Here is a 22,592-nt window from a genome sequence, read left to right as displayed (position 1 = left end):
TTCGATTAGGTAATATTATTATCTATCTTATATATATATATATATAGGGTAATTATAAATTAGATAATGTTCTGGTCACATTATAGGCTAAATAAAATTAAAACGATTTGGGCTTTGAGCCTCAGTGCTGTTAAACTGAAAATAGCCTGGGCCTACCTTTTAATAATAATAATAATAATATTAATAAAAAACAAAACAAAAACTCAGCAGGTCGCTACCAGTATGTCTAAATGAAAATTATCAAAATAAAGGTAAATCAAGCAGCTGCTCCTTAGGCTATCGGGTTCTTTGAAGGCTAACCATGAAGGAAAAGTAGGTTGTTTACTGATGAGGGCTTCAGCACACTGCGTCTTTGCTATGCGACCACAAATGCTGAAAGCCCGTCCGGACGGTGCGCTGGAGGCTGGAACACATCGTCCATACTGTCTATTTTGAACTTGACGCCTGCCGGGAAGGAATTGTCTTTAAACAAGTGTGCGTGAGATTAGGCCCCGCCCTACCCCAAACGACAACATCCACAAGTTTAGGCTGTTTAAAACGTTTTTATTGCTGCCAAACAGAATCTCCCTCACAACTACAAATTATGTACGCTACTTTAATCATTTATATATTTTACTTTACACTCATATTTAATTTGCGGGAGTGCAGCGTATCATCCCTCCCGCCCGCACCCGCAAGTGCACCTCCATCATCCCGCCCGCTCCCGCAATGACCTTTCAAAATTTGTCCCGCGCCGCACTGTTTTGCGTCGCGACCCGCGGGTCCCGCGGGACTCCCGTGGGAGTGCAGACCTCTACATGCAGGCTCCCCAATAATACTTTACAACACCGATAATCAAAAAACACGAACAAAACGGGCACTCTTTGTAAACTTTGTTCAATGCGAGTGCCGTATGCTGGAACATGGCCAGTCATTTACGCGGTCATCACCCGAGTGATCATAGCGAGACCCCTAAACTCATTAAAGCCATGCCAATTTAAACATTCAAGAGCAAAACGTGAAAGAGAACGCACGCGGGCTGTGCAAAGTGTGTGTGTGCACATCTGAAGCGCGCGCACGTCTTAGACAGCACGCAAATATTCTCTTTGAAGTATTGCACTAGAACGGACAAATTCACACAAAAGTTATGTCAACATGTCCGTCTTGATGAGCAGACATAGGCTAGTCTGTTATGCCTTAAAGGACAAGTTCGGTATTTTACACTTAAAGCCCTGTTTTCAGATCGTTTCTGATGAAATAGAACGGTTAAGATTGAAATTTGGACACATGCTGCTGGCCCGAGAGAATTTTCGGTTTCTGTGGTAGCACGTTCACGTCTTTGTAAACGAAAGTGTAATGCGTTTTAGGAAGGATTGTTCCAGTGCACCTATGCAGCCATTGTGGAGGTGGGGGGGGGGGGTGCTACCACAGAAACCGAAAATTCTCAGGCCAGCAGCATGTGTCCAAATTTCACTGTTCTATTTCATCAGAAACAATCTGAAAACAGGGCTTTAAGTGTAAAATGCCGAACTTGTCCTTTAAGTGAACTTATAGATTCGAGAAAGACAACGCATGTGTAGCTTACAGCATCAGTGTACTGAATCTGTGCAGTATGTCTTAAAGGGACAGCAGCCTAATATTCCTGCTGTCTGTGTTTAATGTTAATCAAACAACATAAGACAAGGAAATCACTCACTGCTCTTGATTGAATTGCTTTTGTAACTTTAATAGGGGATTCATCTTTCATTTATACAGTATAATATGCAATGTTATTTTATATATTGAAACTAGTTAGACCTCCTTGAAAAACCTGAAAAACGCTGTTTATTTTATTAGTATCTTTGCTCTATTGTATTAATTTGTGCTGTTGCTTGTAGTTTGATTATTTTTTTCCCTTTATTTTTGTTTGTGTAGTGTAGTGTAGTTGTACCTGTGAGTGGCTGATGTTTGTGTAGTGTAGTTGTGTAGTGTAGTTGTACCTGTGAGCGGCTGATGTTTGTGTAGTGTAGTTGTGTAGTGTAGTTGTACCTGTGAGCGGCTGATGTTTGTGTAGTGTAGTTGTGTAGTGTAGTTGTACCTGTGAGCGGCTGATGTTTGTGTAGTGTAGTTGTGTAGTTGTACCTGTGAGTGGCTGATGTTTGTGTAGTGTAGTGTAGTTGTACCTGTGAGCGGCTGATGTTTGTGTAGTGTAGTTGTGTAGTTGTACCTGTGAGTGGCTGATGTTTGTGTAGTGTAGTGTAGTGTAGTTGTGTAGTTGTACCTGTGAGTGGCTGATGTTTGTGTAGTGTAGTGTAGTGTAGTTGTACCTGTGAGTGGCTGATGTTTGTGTAGTGTAGTGTAGTTGTACCTGTGAGTGGCTGATGTTTGTGTAGTGTAGTGTAGTTGTACCTGTGAGTGGCTGATGTTTGTGTAGTGTAGTGTAGTTGTGTAGTTGTACCTGTGAGCGGCTGATGTTTGTGTAGTGTAGTTGTACCTGTGAGTGGCTGATGTTTGTGTAGTGTAGTGTAGTTGTGTAGTTGTACCTGTGAGCGGCTGATGTTTGTGTAGTGTAGTTGTGTAGTTGTACCTGTGAGTGGCTGATGTTTGTGTAGTGTAGTGTAGTGTAGTTGTGTAGTTGTACCTGTGAGTGGCTGATGTTTGTGTAGTGTAGTGTAGTGTAGTTGTACCTGTGAGCGGCTAATGTTTGTGTAGTGTAGTTGTGTAGTTGTACCTGTGAGTGGCTGATGTTTGTGTAGTGTAGTGTAGTTGTACCTGTGTGTGGCTGATGTTTGTGTTGTGTGTGTGTAGTGTAGTTGTACCTGTGAGCGGCTGATGTTTGTGTTGTGTGTGTGTAGTGTAGTTGTACCTGTGAGCGGCTGATGTTTGTGTTGTGTGTGTGTGTGTGTGTAGTATAGTTGTACCTGTGAGCGGCTGATGTTTGTGTTGTGTGTGTGTGTGTGTGTGTGTGTGTGTAGTATAGTTGTACCTGTGAGCGGCTGATGTTTGTGTAGTGTAGTTGTACCTGTGAGCGGCTGATGTTTGTGTTGTGTGTGTGTGTGTGTGTGTGTGTGTGTGTGTGTGTGTGTGTGTGTAGTATAGTTGTACCTGTGAGGGGCTGATGTTTGTGTTGTGTGTGTGTAGTGTAGTTGTACCTGTGAGCGGCTGATGTTTGTGTTGTGTGTGTGTAGTGTAGTTGTACCTGTGAGCGGCTGATGTTTGTGTTGTGTGTGTGTGTGTGTGTGTAGTATAGTTGTACCTGTGAGCGGCTGATGTTTGTGTTGTGTGTGTGTGTGTGTGTGTAGTATAGTTGTACCTGTGAGCGGCTGATGTTTGTGTAGTGTAGTTGTACCTGTGAGCGGCTGATGTTTGTGTTGTGTGTGTGTGTGTGTGTGTGTGTGTGTGTGTGTAGTATAGTTGTACCTGTGAGGGGCTGATGTTTGTGTAGTGTAGTTGTACCTGTGAGCGGCTGATGTTTGTGTTGTGTGTGTGTGTGTGTGCGTTTAGTATAGTTGTACCTGTGAGCGGCTGATGTTTGTGTAGTGTAGTTGTGTAGTTGTACCTGTGAGTGGCTGATGTTTGTGTTGTGTGTGTGTGTGTGTGTAGTATAGTTGTACCTGTGAGTGGCTGATGTTTGTGTTGTGTGTGTGTAGTGTAGTTGTACCTGTGAGCGGCTGATGTTTGTGTTGTGTGTGTGTGTAGTGTAATTGTACTTGTGAGCGGCTGATGTTTGTGTTGTGTGTGTGTATTGTAGTTGTGTTGCTGTACCTGTGAGCGGTTGATGTGTGTGTAGTGTAGTTGTGTTGCTGTACCTGTGAGCGGTTGATGTGTGTGTAGTGTAGTTGTGTTGCTGTACCTGTGAGCGGCTGATGTTTGTGTTGTGTGTGTGTGTGTGTGTGTGTGTGTGTAGTATAGTTGTACCTGTGAGCGGCTGATGTTTGTGTTGTGTGTGTGTAGTGTAGTGTAGTTGTACCTGTGAGCGGCTGATGTTTGTGTTGTGTGTGTGTAGTGTAATTGTACTTGTGAGCGGCTGATGTTTGTGTTGTGTGTGTGTATTGTAGTTGTGTTGCTGTACCTGTGAGCGGTTGATGTGTGTGTAGTGTAGTTGTGTTGCTGTACCTGTGAGCGGTTGATGTGTGTGCAGTGTAGTTGTACCTGTGAGCGGCTGATGTTTGTGTTGTGTGTGTGTAGTGTAGTTGTGTTGCTGTACCTGTGAGCGGTTGATGTGTGTGTAGTGTAGTTGTGTTGCTGTACCTGTGAGCGGTTGATGTGTGTGTAGTGTAGTTGTACCTGTGAGCGGCTGATGTTTGTGTTGTGTGTGTGTAGTGTAGTTGTGTTGCTGTACCTGTGAGCGGTTGATGTGTACGGCGGGTGTTTGGAGGTTGATGGGGGACGTCGGAAGCGTCTCAGAACTCAACGCTTTTTGTCCGTTAATGTGTGCTGTCACCATGGAAACGGGAGTCTTTGCTGGCACCACGGAGATGGCGATGCTCTGGCTGGGCGGCTTGATGAGGGCGAGGGGTTTAGCGGCCGTCCCCACAGGACAACTTCTGACAGCGAGCTTCTGTCGCACAAAACACACAAACAGCAGGTCATTAACCCTCAAACCACCGATAACCTTCAGACCCCTGCGCTGGATTAAAACCTTAATGCTAGATCTTGCATGGGCATTTGTCTCCAGAGTTTTCCTTTTGAACCAGCACGCTTCATGTCAGTTGTGTACACACGCATGCTAATTATCATGAATAATCTAAGTATTTCCCCAATTTCCAGCACGCAGAAGCTCGCACATAATAAAGCGAGCGCGAGGGCTGCTTTGATACTTGTTCGTGCTCTTGCGTCAGCTCAAGTTCAGGGACTCAGATTTAAGAGTGCACTTTAATGTCTGTGTGTTTATTGGCTGTTCAAAGTCTTCTTCCATTTCCTCTCATTTACCGTGGGAAATAATACAGGAGATGATCAAACAGTCTTTAAAAGCAGAAAGTAGAGCAGCGTTCACTTTCATGTGTGTGGGTCGTAGACTTGTGTACACTGCAACAAATATGTAATAATTAATAGGTATTTTTTGTTGTTTTCCAATAAAAATATAAAACAAGCTAAAATGACATTTAAATTGAGAATTGAATAAGATATTAAGACTCATTTTAAAGAATCTGTCCGGAAGTTTTGGGCATTTTTTATACATAAACATCAAAAAATGGTTAGAATGAATTAGTTTAAATATGTTAAATTCTTAGTTAAATTCTCTGACAAGTCTATTTCAAGCAGCTTTTCTTCTCAATGAAATATATATTGTTTTAAGGGGTTTTCAGGATTTCTTGGAAAACAACCACACCAAATAGGGTCCCACTTTATATTAAGTGGCCCTAATACCTGTGAACTTACATGGTAACTACATGTGTACATAGTATGTAACTACAGTGTAAGTACACATTAGTACATATTATCTACAGCTGTAACATTTGCGTAACTACACATATGTAACAACCCTCAGAATGGTATGTGTAAGTACAAATGTGTAACAGGACATTGGTAACAAAAATTTTTCACTTCAGTAAGTACACATGTGTAACAGTAATTATGTAACTACATTTTGTAACAACAATATGTAGCCTATTTGTTGTTCCACTTCCACATGCAGTTTTAGATACTGCAGTTACCAGTTGGAATACATGTATTTATGACTGGCAGGACTAATGTTGAATTACAACTAAAGTTTCACCTTGTGATACCAGTGTTACATGGTAACTCCTCAGGAACTGTCCACTTAATATAAAGTGTAATTGTTAAGGTAATTGTTGAGTACACAACTGGTAACTGCAGTATCTAAGACTGCATGTGGAAGTGGAACAACAAATAGGCTACATGTTGTTACAAAATGTAGTTACATAATTCCTGTTACACTGAAAAAAGTGTTGTTACAAATGTCCTGTTACACATTTGTACTTACACATACCATTACGTGGGTTGTTACATACGTGTAGTTACACTAATAATACAGTTGTAGATACTATGTACCAATGTGTACTTACACTGTAGTTACATACTATGTACACATGTAGTTAACATGTAAGTTCACAGGTATTAGGGCCACTTAATATAAAGTGGGACCATATTTGGTATATTTAGGGGATTTTTTTATACAAAATTATATGTATGCTGTATTTATAATCCATTTCTTCACTTTTTGAGCATAGACCTGAAAATTTAATTTACAACTTAAACTGTCATAAATCTTGCTTTAGAGCGCAGACTTAAGTTTGATCTCTTTTCAAAGACGATACTTGGCAGATTATTGTTGAAGTGAAAAAAGTTTAGTCAACTTAAAAAAAGTACAAATTTGACGTGTTTTGTTATGAAAAATTAACAAAAATACTGTTTTCAATTTTTAAATGAAATATATATTTTCACGTCTTACTCTAAAACTGAAAGAAAATCAAAGCCATAAATCTAAGGAAGTTGTTTTCCAAATTTGAGCTTGATATCTCAAAAAATGAGCTTTCAGTGAGATTTTGTTTGGCTGCAGTACCAAAGTTTTCATACATTTTCCCATTAGTTCCCATTAATTTCCAATGCGCTCATTTTTGACCGCGAGCAGCACAAGTGTGACTAATCTTTACAGGACCATTTTACCTTTTCGAATCATGTCCATGATTTTTTTTGTGTGTGTTCACATAGCAAGTGCCAAAACCTTTACCAAGTTTCGTACCATTCCAATGAAGTAAAAAAAAAAATCAACAACAAAAAAAGAAAATATATTTAAAAAAATTACCGAAGAGGGTTAAATATTTTGACTGGAAATTTGAAAAGACAAAAATCCACTTTGGCACTGGGTTTCTAGAGTCTGATGGTGCACGTAAAAGTGTGGCTAATAATTCCACACACAGAGGTTTTCTCTTTCCCCGCTCCGATCAGCAGTTCACACTACAAGCGCTTTGAATATTTCATATTCCATTCCAACGGCCTGTTCTCATTTCTGAACGGCTTTTATGGTTTTCTGAAGACTGTGAGGGGGGAAGGGAGCAAGAGAAAGAGAGAGACTGGTCTTTCATATTCAGAAGCACATCTATCTGTAAAGGAGCGTTTTCAATATGTTCTTCACATGTGAGCATCTACAGCCAATAAACCCTGACAGACAGATGCATATATTCATAATGCTGCTTCGGTTTATGACTCTGGAGAATCACATTGGCTTTGCGGGTTTATGTTTGCATTGACTGCATTAGATTCGCCATTGAGATTTCACCCAGGTCGCAGTCAGAACTAAAGGTAAAGTTATTTGCACTCAAAATTGCTCACTATTACCTTTGACCAGCTTTGTGTTTCTCATTATTGCTGGACAAAATTATCTAAAGTTAAGCATTCACCAAAAAACTCTTATTTACGACAGTAAATCTGTGGGAATGAGCGGTAATTTAACCCCAATCTAGAGCCGGCGAAGCAAAAGCCATTTAAAACCACTGCACATGCTCACCACTGTGGTGTGAATAGGGAGATCATTCGTATGTTATTCATTAATTCCCACACAATGCATGTTTCGAGCTCTATTGTTTCTAAGGATCAATGTTATCCACAGGAAACCTCACAACCGGCATCTGGACACAACCTTCCACTGCTGCCCCGTTCACCTTAAGACACTCATGATTGTTTCAAAGGTCACCGTATGAACCGACCCACCCCCAAACCAGAGCGAGGCAACATGGGTAATCTTGGTAGAAAAATCATAGCTTTATCATGAGATGATCTGTTTTTTAGCAATTGCTGCTTATAAATTAAACTTTATCATGTTGTAAAATGATTCCAATAAATACTCCTATCAAATTAATGCTACAAAGACGTCATTTTTGGAAACGGTAGTAAATGTAAATGAACCATTTAAACAAACTGATTCACTGGGGGGGGGGGGGGGGCAGTTCTCCTCTGGCCAATGAACGACCAGTGTATGATTATGAGATGCAGGCAGCATTACAGGTCAGAAGTCAGATTGGATCAAAACATTCAGAGTATTCTCCATTCCATCTGGTTGAAGATCATATTCATCACGCTGTTATGGAGACGGGTATATGGTATAACTCCATATGATAGTTTGGAAAACAATGTACAAATTTGCCACGCTACACTGCAACATATATTTTTTTAAAGCAGTTCATTTCACTATTTCTGAGAACAGCTGAGCTACTGTCACGCTAATGGTCGACTTTATCAGTCGTATGAGCGACATCACTTCCTGAAGGCAAATCTGCAGGAGGTTAGTTAGAGTCTCAAGCCATCCGTTAAATTTGTTTACCATGTTTGACCTAATATTTAAAACTGACGTTGATATTCATCCACACAGCGAGGTGATTGACACGCATGTGTGACATTTCAGAAACGAGGGTTATTTCCCAGAATGCTCAGCTCAGCAGTGTGTTGATGGTCTGACACAAACACACATTAAAGACTTTTACAGCGCTGTAATGAACCGCTCGGACCTCTCTCGCCTCGGGCTGAACAAACCCGCCACGTGTCTCGTGTCAACACTGAGCTTCCGGTTTCATTGTGCCTGATGAATGGAACGGGGGGGTGGGGGGGGGGGAAGCTCTCGGATATCGGAAGCCTTTTCAGCCAGTCATTTTAACACTTCTCTTTGACAGCATCATGATTCCTGTCAACAACATCAACCAACTGTGCTCAAAAATCTGCAAACTCTGATCTTCTAATGTCTCCTCGTGCCCCTCTGGCGTCAATGGGTTCTGTGTAAAGACCTTCAGGATTAAGACCCCAGTGTTTTGGTCAAAATGGCCCCAGATTGGCCAACAGAAGCCGGTCACAGGAAACGTGATGCCTTAATTGGGCATCAAATCCTCTTTTCAGAAGATCACTTTCCACCTAGGGCCTATGAAATCTGTGTTTTATGTTCCCATTTTTCTAGATGTCTGAGACACGCAGAACATGCAGACTTCATATTTAAACAGCAGTCTTTTGAGGTTTAACGTATACAACCCAACTTTTGATTTATTCATCCAAATTTGGCTCAATTCCGTCACATTCCATGTCATACATTAATTTCCATTTTTATGACTGGATTCTGCAATTGTGTAGAAGCCTATTCACCCCTTATAGAGCTGGTGAGTTGCAGAAGATGTGAAGTAGCCTCCATCCATGTGACCAGACCTCGTCCGACCACATGAGGCGATCCCACTGGAGGACGGGATAATCTGGGACTGTCTTGTGCTGTGTGTTTTGGCCTCAGAACCAATAATCTCCTGCCAAACAACAGGCCATGAGCCCGATCCTCAACTCTCTGTGATGATAAGACTGTGTGGACGTCAAGCAACACAAACCCCTCAGTCGGAGCTCTAAGATTTCTTCTCATTTTTGCTTCAAGACTGAGCAATGACTATTGCCATAAAACCTGATCCACATTGCAAGTTATTCTGACCGTGAACCACCAATTTGGACAGGAAATACACCGTTTGCTGTTTTGATATTTTGTTGAAGGTCAATCTTCCAGACATTTGAAATGGAAATAGGCACCATATTAATACAAAGAACGTCTCGGTTACGTATGTAACCCTCGTTCCCTGAGGAGGGAACGGAGACGTGACCTCAGAACGGAGTTCAGACGTGACGAGTTAAGTCTCGGCGACTCAGAAGGGAACATAACTGCACGTTGCCAGCGTACTTCCTTATATACCCACGAGGTAGGGCGGAGTTACGCTATGCAAATTCCACAGGCCCGTGGCATTTCATTGCCATTGGCTCGTTTTGTAAGAACTCGAAGGTGATAGGCTTTCTAAGCGAAACTCCATCCGTCAGTCACTGGCGTAACTCGAAGTGACCGAAAGGGAACTAAATGTCCAAAAGTAATAAGGAATAACTGACAAAGGGTGGTTCAATTATTGAAAACTTTACAAACATCTGCCATATGAGAGAGACTGAACTCAGAACACATGTTAATAGCCCATATTAATCTGATACTCTTTTGAAAATTATGACAAGATATCTCAAGGCATTATTTCTTTGATTGTCTGTACAACAATAATAAGGTCATCAGAGATAAAGAATAATTTATATACTGGTCTCATCTAATAAACATCAAATAAACTGTGATGTGACTCCACAACAGGAATCAAACTGAATCCTGACTCCTGATTACGGATCTCATGATGAAGAATTTTCACACCAGTATATACACTTGTGACAACACTAGCGATAACTTTACTTTTGATGCTTTTCACTCTCGCTTTTGAATTTGTGATCTCGCATACTCTCTGTATGTATAGGGCTATAATTAAAAAAGCAAAACTTACAGTGACCAAGTAATGTAATCAGTGTATGACCAAACACCATGTAGCACCAGTAACACCGACTACCCTGGCAAGCAAACTCCCAATTTCCCCTTAACAGTTGTATTGTGTGTCTACTGGGCCCTTCAGTGAGTCCTGCCTTAAAAACCTGACTGACCAATCCGGTCTTAACAACTGTTGGAATGGTTGCGTTTGGAAACTGTTTCTAACATAAGACTATTGAGAAGTGTGTTTCTTTGTATAGTTTTAAACTCAGAAATGATCCAAGAATACAGTCAAACATTATTGCCAGGACATTTAGAATAGTATGTAACACAATTGTAGCCTTTTTCAAATTTTGAGAACACTTTATTTTAATGTGTCTTTATTACACGTTACATGTATTTACTAGTAATAACTATAAATTAGGCATAATTACATGCAACTAACCGAAACCAAACTAATCCTACCCTTAACCATATAGTGAGTACATGTAATTACTTAATATTACTCAGTACTTAAATATATAATTACACTGACACATTAAAATAAAGTGTAACCCAAATGTTTAATTACATCTTCAGAAGTTCATGCTGTGTATCAAACTATGCCGTCCTCATTCCCAAATTACTTTTAAAAGGAAAATTTTATATTAATTACCGAATGTCATTTCCATATTGATTCCGATGATTGTGTGGTCCTATAATAACTATGGGTGTAAGAAAACATTAATTGAATATCACAATATTATGTTTGGCAATACTGTATTCTTTCTCAAAATAACTGTCGATACGTTTACTTGAGAAATTAAAAACTGGCATACGGTAAAGCAGAATCTAAGAATACAGTCATAACTGCTTTCATATACCTGAAGAATCCTGCAAGTACTTTTATTGTACTTTTAATTATTTATTTTTTCTTGCCAATACACAGCTCTACTTATAACTAAAGAGTTTAAACTAGCAAACTTAAAGATCTCCCTTCAGTTTCACACACAAAAATGAAGAAATTGAGAGAAATGTATATTACTATTGTAATAGTATTACTGTATTGTAGGATAAAAACTAATATTCAAAAGCAATTATTATTATTATTTAAAATGAATTAGTTACTTTGGTTGTGATCCTTAGAAACATCAACAGTGTGAAGGTAAAGTAAAGAAGAAGAAAAAACAGTGAAATCACTAGTTCCCCAGCTGTTAAATCCAAAATGTCTCATACATAACACCAAGTAACGAAGTAATATTCAGGTGACACCGTAGCATGATTTGTAAGTACAGCATAAGAACACATTCACTAAACAAATCAAAATCAGAGTCAAAGTCAAAGTCTGTTTATCGCCTCCATCTCAATGATCTCAAATCCCAAAAACTCATTTCTTTCATAATGCGTCTGATTGATGAAAGCACAGCTCTCCCGTTCTTCAGCACAATGAAATTGGGTTTGAGTATTGTATTGTATTCAGAAACTGATCATTTTCTTGCTTTAATAAAGATGCAAATCAATATTCAGACAGCTGCCCGTGTCTCTGTGAGATTCAACATGGCACTTCATCTTCTGAGAATCACTGTTTCATTACACGCGCACAAAATGAAATGCCACATGTGAGCTCCTGCTGCACGTCTGCCGGAGAAATCAATCTTTAGCTGGACTATCACAGGCGTCCGCGTGTGAACGTGACGAGCGCAACTACATCTTGTTTCTTTTATTGTGTGTGGTGGAGCACGACGGCAAACTGAGTTCAGTTCAAGTTGGACTCTTTTGTTTGCCGTTAACTGCTTGCGTCGTTCCCAGAACGATTTTTCAGGTGAAAATGTGCCGTGCGCTTAACATTTCCTCTACGTTTGCTGAAATTAATTTCCACTGAAAGGGTACATGAAATCTTGATTGGATTTCTCTCCTAGGAAAACTGTCTGCTATACTGTGAGGAGAGAGAAAAAAACTTGTTTCTCAAACATTTCTGGATTGATTGACATAAAAAATTGTAATTGGAATTTTAAGTAATTATTAATAATTCTGGTACTTTATCTGGTAATATGCAGTGGTATACATATACACCATGGCTAAAAGGCTTAAATAAGCTTCATTCTGCATCATGAATGAATTCACATTTTTATAAAATACTTAATGTATTTATCCCACAATGTCTTACACTTGGCAGTTGATCATTCTCATTCACATCCACAGAAAACAACATTTCTAAAAAAAATAAAAAACTGCATACGATTGAATGTTATAGCTGATAAAACTTAATTTCCATTGATGGGTCCAAACACACATATCTGAATACAACTAAGGGGCTGTTTACACGACACCGTTTTCAACTACAATTGTAAAACTTTTTATGGGTTTTGGCCGTTCGTTTACACAAGAACGGCGTTTTGAGCGCCTGAAAACGCAAACTTTTGAAAAGGTGAAAAAGTGAAAAGTCTCTGTGTAAACAACGCGAATCTTTGAAGACGATGACAACACGTACCTGCGTATTACATGTTCAGTCATCATGTAATGCGTTTACATGATGTATTCATTAGATGGTGTTTCATCGCCATCTACTGGCCTGGCAACAGAATAAAGCGTTTTTAGTCGTTTACGTATATGTATCGAGAATTATTCTTAAATTAAAGTTTGACTCCCTGAATTGAAATTTAAACTAATCAGGAGGTAAAAATAGTATTCACTCTCATTTTTCCAGGAAAAAATAAAATACAAAAAATAATGAAACGATTAATCACGATTAATCGAATCCAAAATAAAAGTTTGTGTTTACATAATATATATGTGTATTGTGTATAATTATTTTGTATATATAAATACACACACACATGCATGTATATATTTGAGAAATATTTGCATTTATTCTATATACTGCACATATATTTTTTATATGATTTATATTATATATAAATAGAACTATTTTATATATATATAAATAACACATTTTTCTTAAATATATACATGCATGTGTGTGTATTTATATAAACAATAATTATACACAATACACACACATATATTATGTAAACACAAACTTTTATTTTGGATTCGATTAATCGCGATTAATCGTTTACAGCCCTAGAATTTTGTTACATTTATGCTTAAACCAAATAAAACAAATTAGCCAATGGGGAAAAAAAGCTTAGTCCTAAACCAAGTCAAAAAACTGTCACAGGTAAATATATTTCCTTTTCTTACATTAGTGTTAATAACAAAATGTAAAGATCTCGTAAGATCGTCTCGGATCTTTCGTTTGTGAATAATCCACACTATGAGGCTACAGATCTGTCGTGACAAACTCATAACTGCTCCATGACATTTTGAAAACGCTGTCACGTTCTTTGGTCTTTATAATAACCTTTTCAGCTTGTATTGGATTGTTTTGGTTTTTAGCTCTGCTGTTAAATACGGTTAATGGATCCCGGATCAGGATATGACAGGAACAACACATCCACAGGACACAGCGTAAGCCTGACAAAGCTTTCTGTGCTGCAGGATAGATTATTCTCTCTGATCTTCATGTGTCTGCGATCTACTTTTCTTTTAAGGAGCATGTCTCTGCACTTAAAGTGTCGAAAACGTACAACACACAAAAAAATGGCATTAATACTTTATAAATACCACCACAACAAACAGTAACAAAGTAAGCACCTTTACGGCCCACGGTGACGACTATGATATGTACGTGAGATTTATGAATGCAACAAGTTTGAAAAACAAGACTGCAAGTTAGCAAGATAGGAGCGTTAGTCGAGGGAAATATTTGATCAAACTTTATTTTAATGTCTTTGTAGTTACATAATTATGGAGTAATATTAATTAGCAACATGTAGGTTTAGGGTCAAGGTTTGGTTTGGTGTTATTTGCTAAGAATTATGCATAATTAACTGTTAGTAAATACATGTAACATGTATATACAGCACATTAGAATAAAGGGTTACTGAAGATTTTCAATGAAAAAATAAAAATAAAAAAATGTAGGCCCGTTTCTCACATAAAGTTATTTTATGACTTCAGTTTACTTGGAATACAGTCACCAGTCTTATGGACGGCTAGTATGGTGCTTTTTAGATCTACTTGGAGCAAAATGTAAACGTTAGAATACTCAATGTTTCAATAGTATATAGCTACAAGACATTAAGCCTTATGAAGTTGTAAAATTGAATACAATTTGACAGTAAACACCAAATTCATGTTAACATGCATATTTACTTCCATTGTGAGTTCCTCATCAAAACCTCAATTATTGTTTTTTTAAGAAAGTGAGGGATGAGTCATAAACATTAGGCTATCCCTCAAATACTGTCGATTGAGTTCAAAAGGATTAGTTCACCCAAAAATGTAAATTCACCCTCATGTCGTTCCAAACCTGTAAGACTTTCGTTCATCTTCAGAACACAAATGAAGATCTTTTAGATGAAATCTGGGAGTTTTCCGTCCCTCTGTGGACTGCTGCGCAACTACCACTTTGAAACTTAAAAAAGTTCATAAAGAGATCGGAAAACTAATCCATATGAATTGAGTGGTTTAGTCCAAATTTTCTGAAGACACGTTTTATAGATTTGGTCGCTGACCAGATTTAATGTAGGCTTTTAATCATGTATAAACATTCATAAACTCAAGCATCAGATGTGGTAAACGGAAGCTCAAGCATGTTCGCTTGACATGCAAGAACCAATGAGGTTCAATCTCACGTTACGCAGCACGTTTGAGCTTCTGTAAGAACCAATGAGGTTTGTTCTCGTGTTACGCAGCACGTTTGAGCTTCTGTAAGAACCAATGAGGTTTGTTCTCGCACGTCAATCATGTTCGGTTGAGCTGCTTTTAATGTTCGCTGATCAATGTGAATATATGAAACTAGCAGCTTACTAGTAAGCTAGATCAACATTAGAATAACATACTGATCATATTTTAACATTTCATCATGGTGAGCTATTTATAACATTGATTTGTTTTATGTACATTTGCTCACCTGTCTAATAAAGTATGTGCAAGAGCGGTGTCGCAGTGACTCGTGAAGCTCTGTCGAGTCCAAGTTAGTCGTGGATGTGAAGCTCTCGGCATCTCGAAAACGCCACGCCGATATTGAGCCACGTTTTAGTTCTCCTTTTTTGTCCCAAAGTCTGCTTGCCATGGTCCATAATGTTTAAACGAAATAAGAACAGCGTTCCGCTAAACGTTACGCACTACACAGTTGTCCACGTCTGTCGCCATGGTTACGTCATGGCTATGGCAGTACGAGCGGAAACCGAGGATAGCGCGGATATTGCGTCATTGACAGGCGACATTTTTTTCAGGGGCGGGCCATTTAAAATTGGAATTTCTCTGAAATAAATATATTGTAAGTGGGATATTGTAAGTACACAACTGCAGGAAATATATCACACTGCAAGTGATTTTTGGATATTTTATAACAAAATTCGTACATATTGTACCTTTAAGAAAGCTTGGACTAAACCATTCGATTCATATGGAATAGTTTTACGATCTCTTTGAACTTTTTGAAGAGACAAAGTGGTAGTTGCGTAGCTGTCAATGGAGGCTGAAGATGTATTGATTCTGGAATATTACTTTAATGATGATGAAACTATTTGTGGGTGAACTATCCTGTTTAACATCACTGTAGTGAACACAAGAGCATTGTTCATCTCGCAAATGCAGCTTTTACATAGTATAAAAGTCAGGAAAATGTGCATTTGGGAGTACAAATGCAGAAGAAAGACTTCTTAGGCGTTTTCTTTTCAGCATCCATGTCTTCTTGCCCGTATGTGTTCAGGCAAAGTGCTTTTTTTCACTTGCTTCCAGTGACCTTGTCAGGAAAAAAACAAATCAAAGTCTCATTCATTACGATGGGTGACTCTTTGTTCTGCCCGTGTCTTTGAGTGACAGCACAAGGACGGCCTCTCTTTCCCTCAATTATTTCTGTCCTCTTCTGTTTTACTGCCGCCCTAACAAAGACAGATTGTGAAACTGGAGCTTTCCGGGACACGAGCTACACCTCATTTAAAGTACTTCAACTGATGCTACTTTTCTCGGAGGAGTTCGTCGTCATCAGATTGTTCGGCGGAAAAATGCATCTGATGGGTCGAGCTGATGTCACTATTGATCACCACAGTTAACATGGTCAGATTACCATGGTTTAAAGATTCCCTACAGATTCCAAAGCTTCCTGGGAATCCTCCATGGATCTGAGAAGTCGTCCGATAACCATCCACATGAGACGCCGACTTCCACCAACGCTGATCAATGAAAACGATCATGTCACCCTTCAGTTGGACTGTTTTAAAGTGGTTTATTTTTGGCCCGGCGTCACATCCCGTGGTTTTGAACTTCAGTTTGGATAAGTCCGCCATCATATTGTGATCTGAATACTTTTTTTTGTGTCTGCAATGAAGATGTTCTGCTCAGTTAAAGGTCCTCAGTCGCACTTAAACCCACATGAGGTGTTCAAAATGAAAAAATGGAGTTAGATCAGCGGGCAGGAGATGTGAAGTGTCTTTGAGAGCTTGTGAGGCTCTCTTTATTTACAGTGAGTCACTCGAGCGCTCTCGCTGCTCTTTCCTGGCGGGCGGTGTGTATTTAAACCGTCCTCAAGCTATTAATAGCTCGGCTGCTTCATCTGTGAATGCTGAATATGAAGCATGCCACCTTCCGGCTGCTGACTGCCAACGACGCCAGAACATCTTTACAAAGAAGACTCATGAATCCTGAAGTACCATGTGCTAGAAATGCCAAGATGACACTGGATAAGGCATATAAATAAACTAAAACATGCTTCTATCTATAGTGACATTTATCACAGGAGGCATGAGCACAGTACTCTTTAGTGTCCCATGACTTTATATAAAGTATTTAAGGCCCAAAATCCAATCTTTTCTTGTTGTGAGAATCATTAGGTTTGATAAACTGTTAAAATGAACCAAGCAGGAAAAGTACCTTCAAATGTTCGTTTCCGCCTCCATAAAAGTGTGATTTTTGCCCGTCTGAACCGTATCTATCAATCGTACAACAGTGTCATCATTTTAACTATATGTTTAATTAATATCCAATTCATCGCAGTGAAAAGTTAATTTAGTTACTAAACAAAAAAAGTATTTTTTAGCTGTGTCCCACTTTTTCTGTGCAAATCTGATACATTGCAAAAATTGTCTGTCCTTAAAATTGCTGACACGCTGGATGTGACATCGTTTGTACCCTTCCAACAGCATGGAAAGAAGACGAGTAAATACTCTCATTCCATTTTCTCAATTTTAACACAAATAATCGTGTTATATTTCACCACGTTACCACAGTTGTTAAAAGAAAGAAAAAAGGATAAACAAATGCTTTATCGATAAGTACAAACTACAAAATTTGGTCCCAAACTAGCTAAACCCTTACAGAGTGAGAGCGTTAAATCTAAATCTGCAGTTTAATTTTTATTTTTCAACACTTTTATCCATTCTGGCGAAGTAGGATTTTTTATTTAAAGGGGTGGTTGAGAATGATTTCACTTTTCTAACTTTAGTTATAGTGTGAAATGTTGCTGTTTGAGCATAAACAACATCTGCAAAGTTACAACGCTCAAAGTTCAAAGCAAAGGAAGATATTTGCTTTTAAAGAAAAGGACTACAACAAACGGCTGGTAGAGACTACACAACATTCCTCCGGGGTTAGTGACATCAGCAACCCTAAAATGTACATAAGCCCCGCCCCCGGGAACACACAGTCCATGTTGAGAAGAGGAAGAGTTGTTGTAGTCAGCTCAAACTTTAGCATCCATCTTTTTACATGCAATAGAAAGTCACTCTGTGTGCATCTCACAACAGTTCCTATACGAGCGATTTATAGATTACCATGACAGAATATGCTAATTGAAGATAGTTAACTCCACATCAGCAACATACATTCATCAACTAATCATTCAGAGACGTCCTGTTGCATTCTACATGTTGTCACTTCTTCTTGAGTCTCTCCATCTTTGTCTGACTCCGTTTTAACATTAAAAACAGAACAGTTTCTGTCATTAGTGTGTCTGCGTGAGGTAATCGCAGCTGCTAACACACGCAAGCTCTTGAAACCCCGCCCTCTGCAGCAGCTCATTTGCATTTAAAGGGCCAGACACAAAACGGTGCGTTTTTGCAAACCCTCAAAAAGTGACAACTTTAACATGCTTTATAACAATTTCTGTGGGGTATTTTGTGCTAAAACTTCACACACACACTCTGGGGACATCAGAGATTTATTTTACATCTTGTGAAAGGGGCATTTTACCACCCCTTTAAATTTTGCCTACTTCATTTTGAAGTTTGGTACTAGAAATTTACTACAGCACACAAACCTGTTTAGTATTTCATCTAAAGCACTACACCAGCCACTGAAACATACAGGACAGTCCCATTTCTCTCTAACAACATATATAAGTGCAGATTGATTCAGACCAGCTCACTGCTTATAACACACAAACTGCTGTTCCTCCTGTTATGATCCTTTTATTGAGCTGTGTTTCATACAAGATATAATCGCACATCACTCTGACATCATCAGTTCAAATCCTCTAGTAAAGGCAAGAGCAAACTGTCTTTGAGTGATGTAACTACCAATAACAGAAATAGGCCAGTGGTTCTTATAAATTACTTGCCTTATTGCTTCTAGTTATGCATGTATTTAGACATGCAGTCCATATATACAGTTGCTGAATCTGTAAGCTGTTAAGCATTTTAATGAACTAAGAGAGATAAAATATTTACATATATCCAGCTATTTTTATGATTCCTGTTTTTAAAAAAAAAAAGAAAAAAAAAAGAGAAACATCTTGCAGATTCTGCACGTGAATAACTGCGTAAACGAGTTCTTGAGTCACGAGAGTTCAGTAAAGCAGCATTACATAGAATTATAATGAGTTTGACTTCCCAGGAATTGTGAAATATGAATCAGCAGTCAAGCCTTTACTTCACTAGAACAAAATCAATTCTCTGAACACTTTGTTCCATGCGACGCTGCATGTCTCCTCCAGAAATTAACCTTCATTATCGTTCATTCACATTCAACTGTGTTTTTATATAAGAACAGTTTGCTGTAGAAACACAAGCTGAGCCTTTGAATACCCGAGCTATGACTGCGCCATCATAAAGGTTGAGTTTCAATCCCATAATGCCACTGAACCCTTGACATGGTAAGAAAGGTATAGAGTGCCGAAGTTATGACGTCACTTTGTAGGCCAAAACGCGGAAGTGAGTTAGCATTTTAGCACTTCCGGTTCCCTCGCCCTAAAGTCTATGGGTTTTTTTAATGGGTTTTTGCTAAATCGCCTGAAATAAGGTCTGTGGTTAACAAAGCCTCTAAATATTTTCACGTTTTGATCTATGACATAAAACACACCAGTTATAACCTGCTTGTAATTTTTGAAAACTTTATTGTGACTTAAAAACGGTGGTTGCTAACAAGTTGCTAAAAGGGACTACATCCTTTGGCGGGGACTTTAGACGTCATCACTACTAACCCGCATTTCAGCCTCACGTTCTTTATTTCTGTGGAGAGACTGTTCGACAATGGTGTTTTGTTTTGTCCCGAGATGCAACCACAAGTAAACCAGCATCTAAGCTGCACTGTACATGTCCAGATTTATAGTGGTTCTCTCCTCGATCTATGGCCTTTCTGTCTAAGAAAAAGGACATACGATTGGAAATTGATACGGCCATAGCTAACGTTAGTGCTTCTGAGATGGTAAAAGCGCGTTTTTTTCTGGCGAATTAGCAAATGGTATGCAAACATACAATCAAACATAATACAGTGAAAGATCATCTTTATTAAAGTTTATTTGGGGCACAATGATCAGGCATAATAATCGTAATCACAAAGAAAATAATATTAAGGTTTATATAAACTAACAAAATAATAAACGAATAAATAAAACATTAACAAAAGATAACAAAAATCTCAGAGAGGCACGCATAAACAAAATTAGTTTCTAACATTTTTTGGGAAAAAAAGAATGGGTAATATTTCTCATGAAAAGGTGGATAAGTGTTCATACCATAGGGTTCATACACAGCGCAGATCATAATGAGCGAGAGTGTTTTTTAAATAAAGTTTGAGGAAGCTTGATGATGACGTTGATCCGCGACCACCTACAGTGGTGTGCTGCAGTTCGTTTATAGCCTACCGTTAGCATTTTATATCTGACGGCTTTATTTAGGCTTCAAACTGTATACATTTTGGATTAACTTGTAAAGATTATCTTGATAGACAAAACGTGTAAGGGTCACAACTCTTTGTTGAACACAGATCTTATTTTGGGCGATTTTCCAAAAGTCTATGGGGAAAATGCATAGCTTTTCGATCGAGGGAACCCATGCGCCGCTAACTTCCGGGTTGGCCTACAAAGTGACGTCATTACTTCGGCACTCTATAAAGTGTCTGCTCTGTATATAAGTGCGGTGTCAAAGTCACTGTTCTGGATACAGTTGTTTATGATGTTCACTATGGTTTGGTGGGAACACATTTATACTACTATCCCAATATTAAATGGGAGGATTCTTGTTTTTACTCAACCTTCAATTTGATGAGCCAAGATGTTTTAGTCTACGCTGTGCTCTTCAATGCATGAACAAAACTTCACTAAACATTATTTGTAGCGTGACTACCATCCATTAACCGCAATGACTTTTATGCTTTGTTATTTTTTTTGGAAAACAAAGTCTCGGCTTTTAAATTCTGTAAATTTTATAACGGAAAATTCGACCAATAAATGTAGCCTAATTGTGATGCTCTTTAACATGGCGTTAAGTAATGTTATATTTACCTCAGGAAAACTCAGTCAGCAACAACAACAACAAATAACTGTAGAGAGGAGATATGCACTATATGATATATTCATTCATTGTTGTCTTCATTATTTAGTATGCTTGAATAAATCTGTTATGAAAACTAGTTTGTATTACAGCCCCCATTTAAATGTTATTATTTCAGCGAATATGATATATAAACTTCCTTATGTGCAATTTAAATGATTATATACAACTACATTTGTTTAGTTGATTATTATATACATTTTATTAATGAATTGATTATAGGGCTGAGAAACGATAAATCGCATCCAAAATAAAAGTTTGTTTTTACATAATATATGTGTGTGTATTGTGTATTATTATTTTTGTATATATAAATACACACACATGCATGTATATATTTAAGAAAAATGTGTTATTTATGTATAAAATATTCATATATATGAATATTTTATACATAAATAACACATTTTTCTTAAATATGCATGTGTGTGTATTTATACTGTGTATAGGCTACAAAGTAATAACAGTACACTACACACACATATATTATGTAAACACAAACTTTTATTTTGGATGCGATAAATCGCGATTAATCATTTCAGAGCCCTAATTGATTATTATATAAAATGTATTTTCGGTTACTGTTTTCGTCAAAATGAAACATTTTATTTTCGGTGCATAACAATAAAAAATCTTAGTAAAATACCAGTAAAATACTACAAATTCAGTCATATGTGCTTTTCATTTAATAAAGAAATATTTTTGTGCTAAATGTAACGGTATGTGTTAATAATAATAATAATACATTTTATTTGTAAAGCACTTTACATTTGACACCAAATCTCAAAGTGCTAGTTTCAGTTTTCAGTGTTCAGTTTTATCTGATCATAATCAAAAAAAAAAAAAAAAGTTTTTCATGACATGATTCCAAAGCTGACTCAGGCTTCAGAAGGAAATGAGCTCATAGATTCCAGCAAAAGCAGTTGTTTTATATTTAAAATGATGTGGGAGGTAATAAACACCCACACACGTGGAATACAGTAACCAACCGTTGGTGACCTATTAAAGCCCTGCTCCGTCGCCCCAATAACACTAGAGCGTAAATATACATAAGCGTAAAGACACAACCTCACATATCATCAATCATTCAACAGCCTTTATGTATTTTAAGGCTACCTCAATAATGCATCCACTACTGACGGCCTAGAAGAGCACACAGATCAGAAGAGGGGCGGGGCATCCGACAGAACACGCCCCCTGGTCTGTACTACAGTGCACTAAAACAACAACAACGCACAAGAGCATGCTAATCACTTCTAGCCTTACAAAATGGTATGCTGGGTGCACTCCAAAAACATTGAGGCCTAGATTTCTGTAGCCTATTTGAATTGCATATAAACTTTCCATCCATTTGGATGACACTGTTTTAACATAAACTTAAAGTGCTGCATTTATAGTACTAATAATTAGTACTAGTAATACTACTAATAACTGAATGCTTTTTGAATACACAACAACCAGGTTTATATATTTACCATCACTTGTATATTTTTTAATGGACGGAAATTGAATACGCAATTAAAATATATAAATCTTAAATTTAGGCC

The 22,592-nt window shown here is 38.0% G+C and overlaps 1 protein-coding gene across 2 annotated transcripts in view; it reads right to left on the bottom strand.

Annotated features, from left to right (window-relative positions):
• phf21b (PHD finger protein 21B) overlaps positions 1–22,592 on the bottom strand; it is a 57,456-nt gene that overhangs the window by 21,782 nt on the left and 13,082 nt on the right. For both annotated transcript variants that reach the window (XR_013798755.1, XM_079622213.1), the window contains exon 2: positions 4,301–4,519. Coding sequence is in view for 1 of the 2 variants with exons in the window: in XM_079622213.1 (XP_079478339.1) it covers positions 4,301–4,519 (219 nt within the window). In the remaining variant the exon portion in view is untranslated. The remainder of the gene's footprint in view (positions 1–4,300; positions 4,520–22,592) is intronic.

This window comes from Phoxinus phoxinus (genome assembly GCF_949152265.1).
Source record: "Phoxinus phoxinus genome assembly, chromosome: 9".
In the NCBI taxonomy this organism is placed as follows: Eukaryota; Metazoa; Chordata; class Actinopteri; order Cypriniformes; family Leuciscidae; genus Phoxinus; species Phoxinus phoxinus.
Note: the sequence above shows the minus strand (reverse complement) of the source record. Positions and strands in the feature narration are given on the sequence as shown.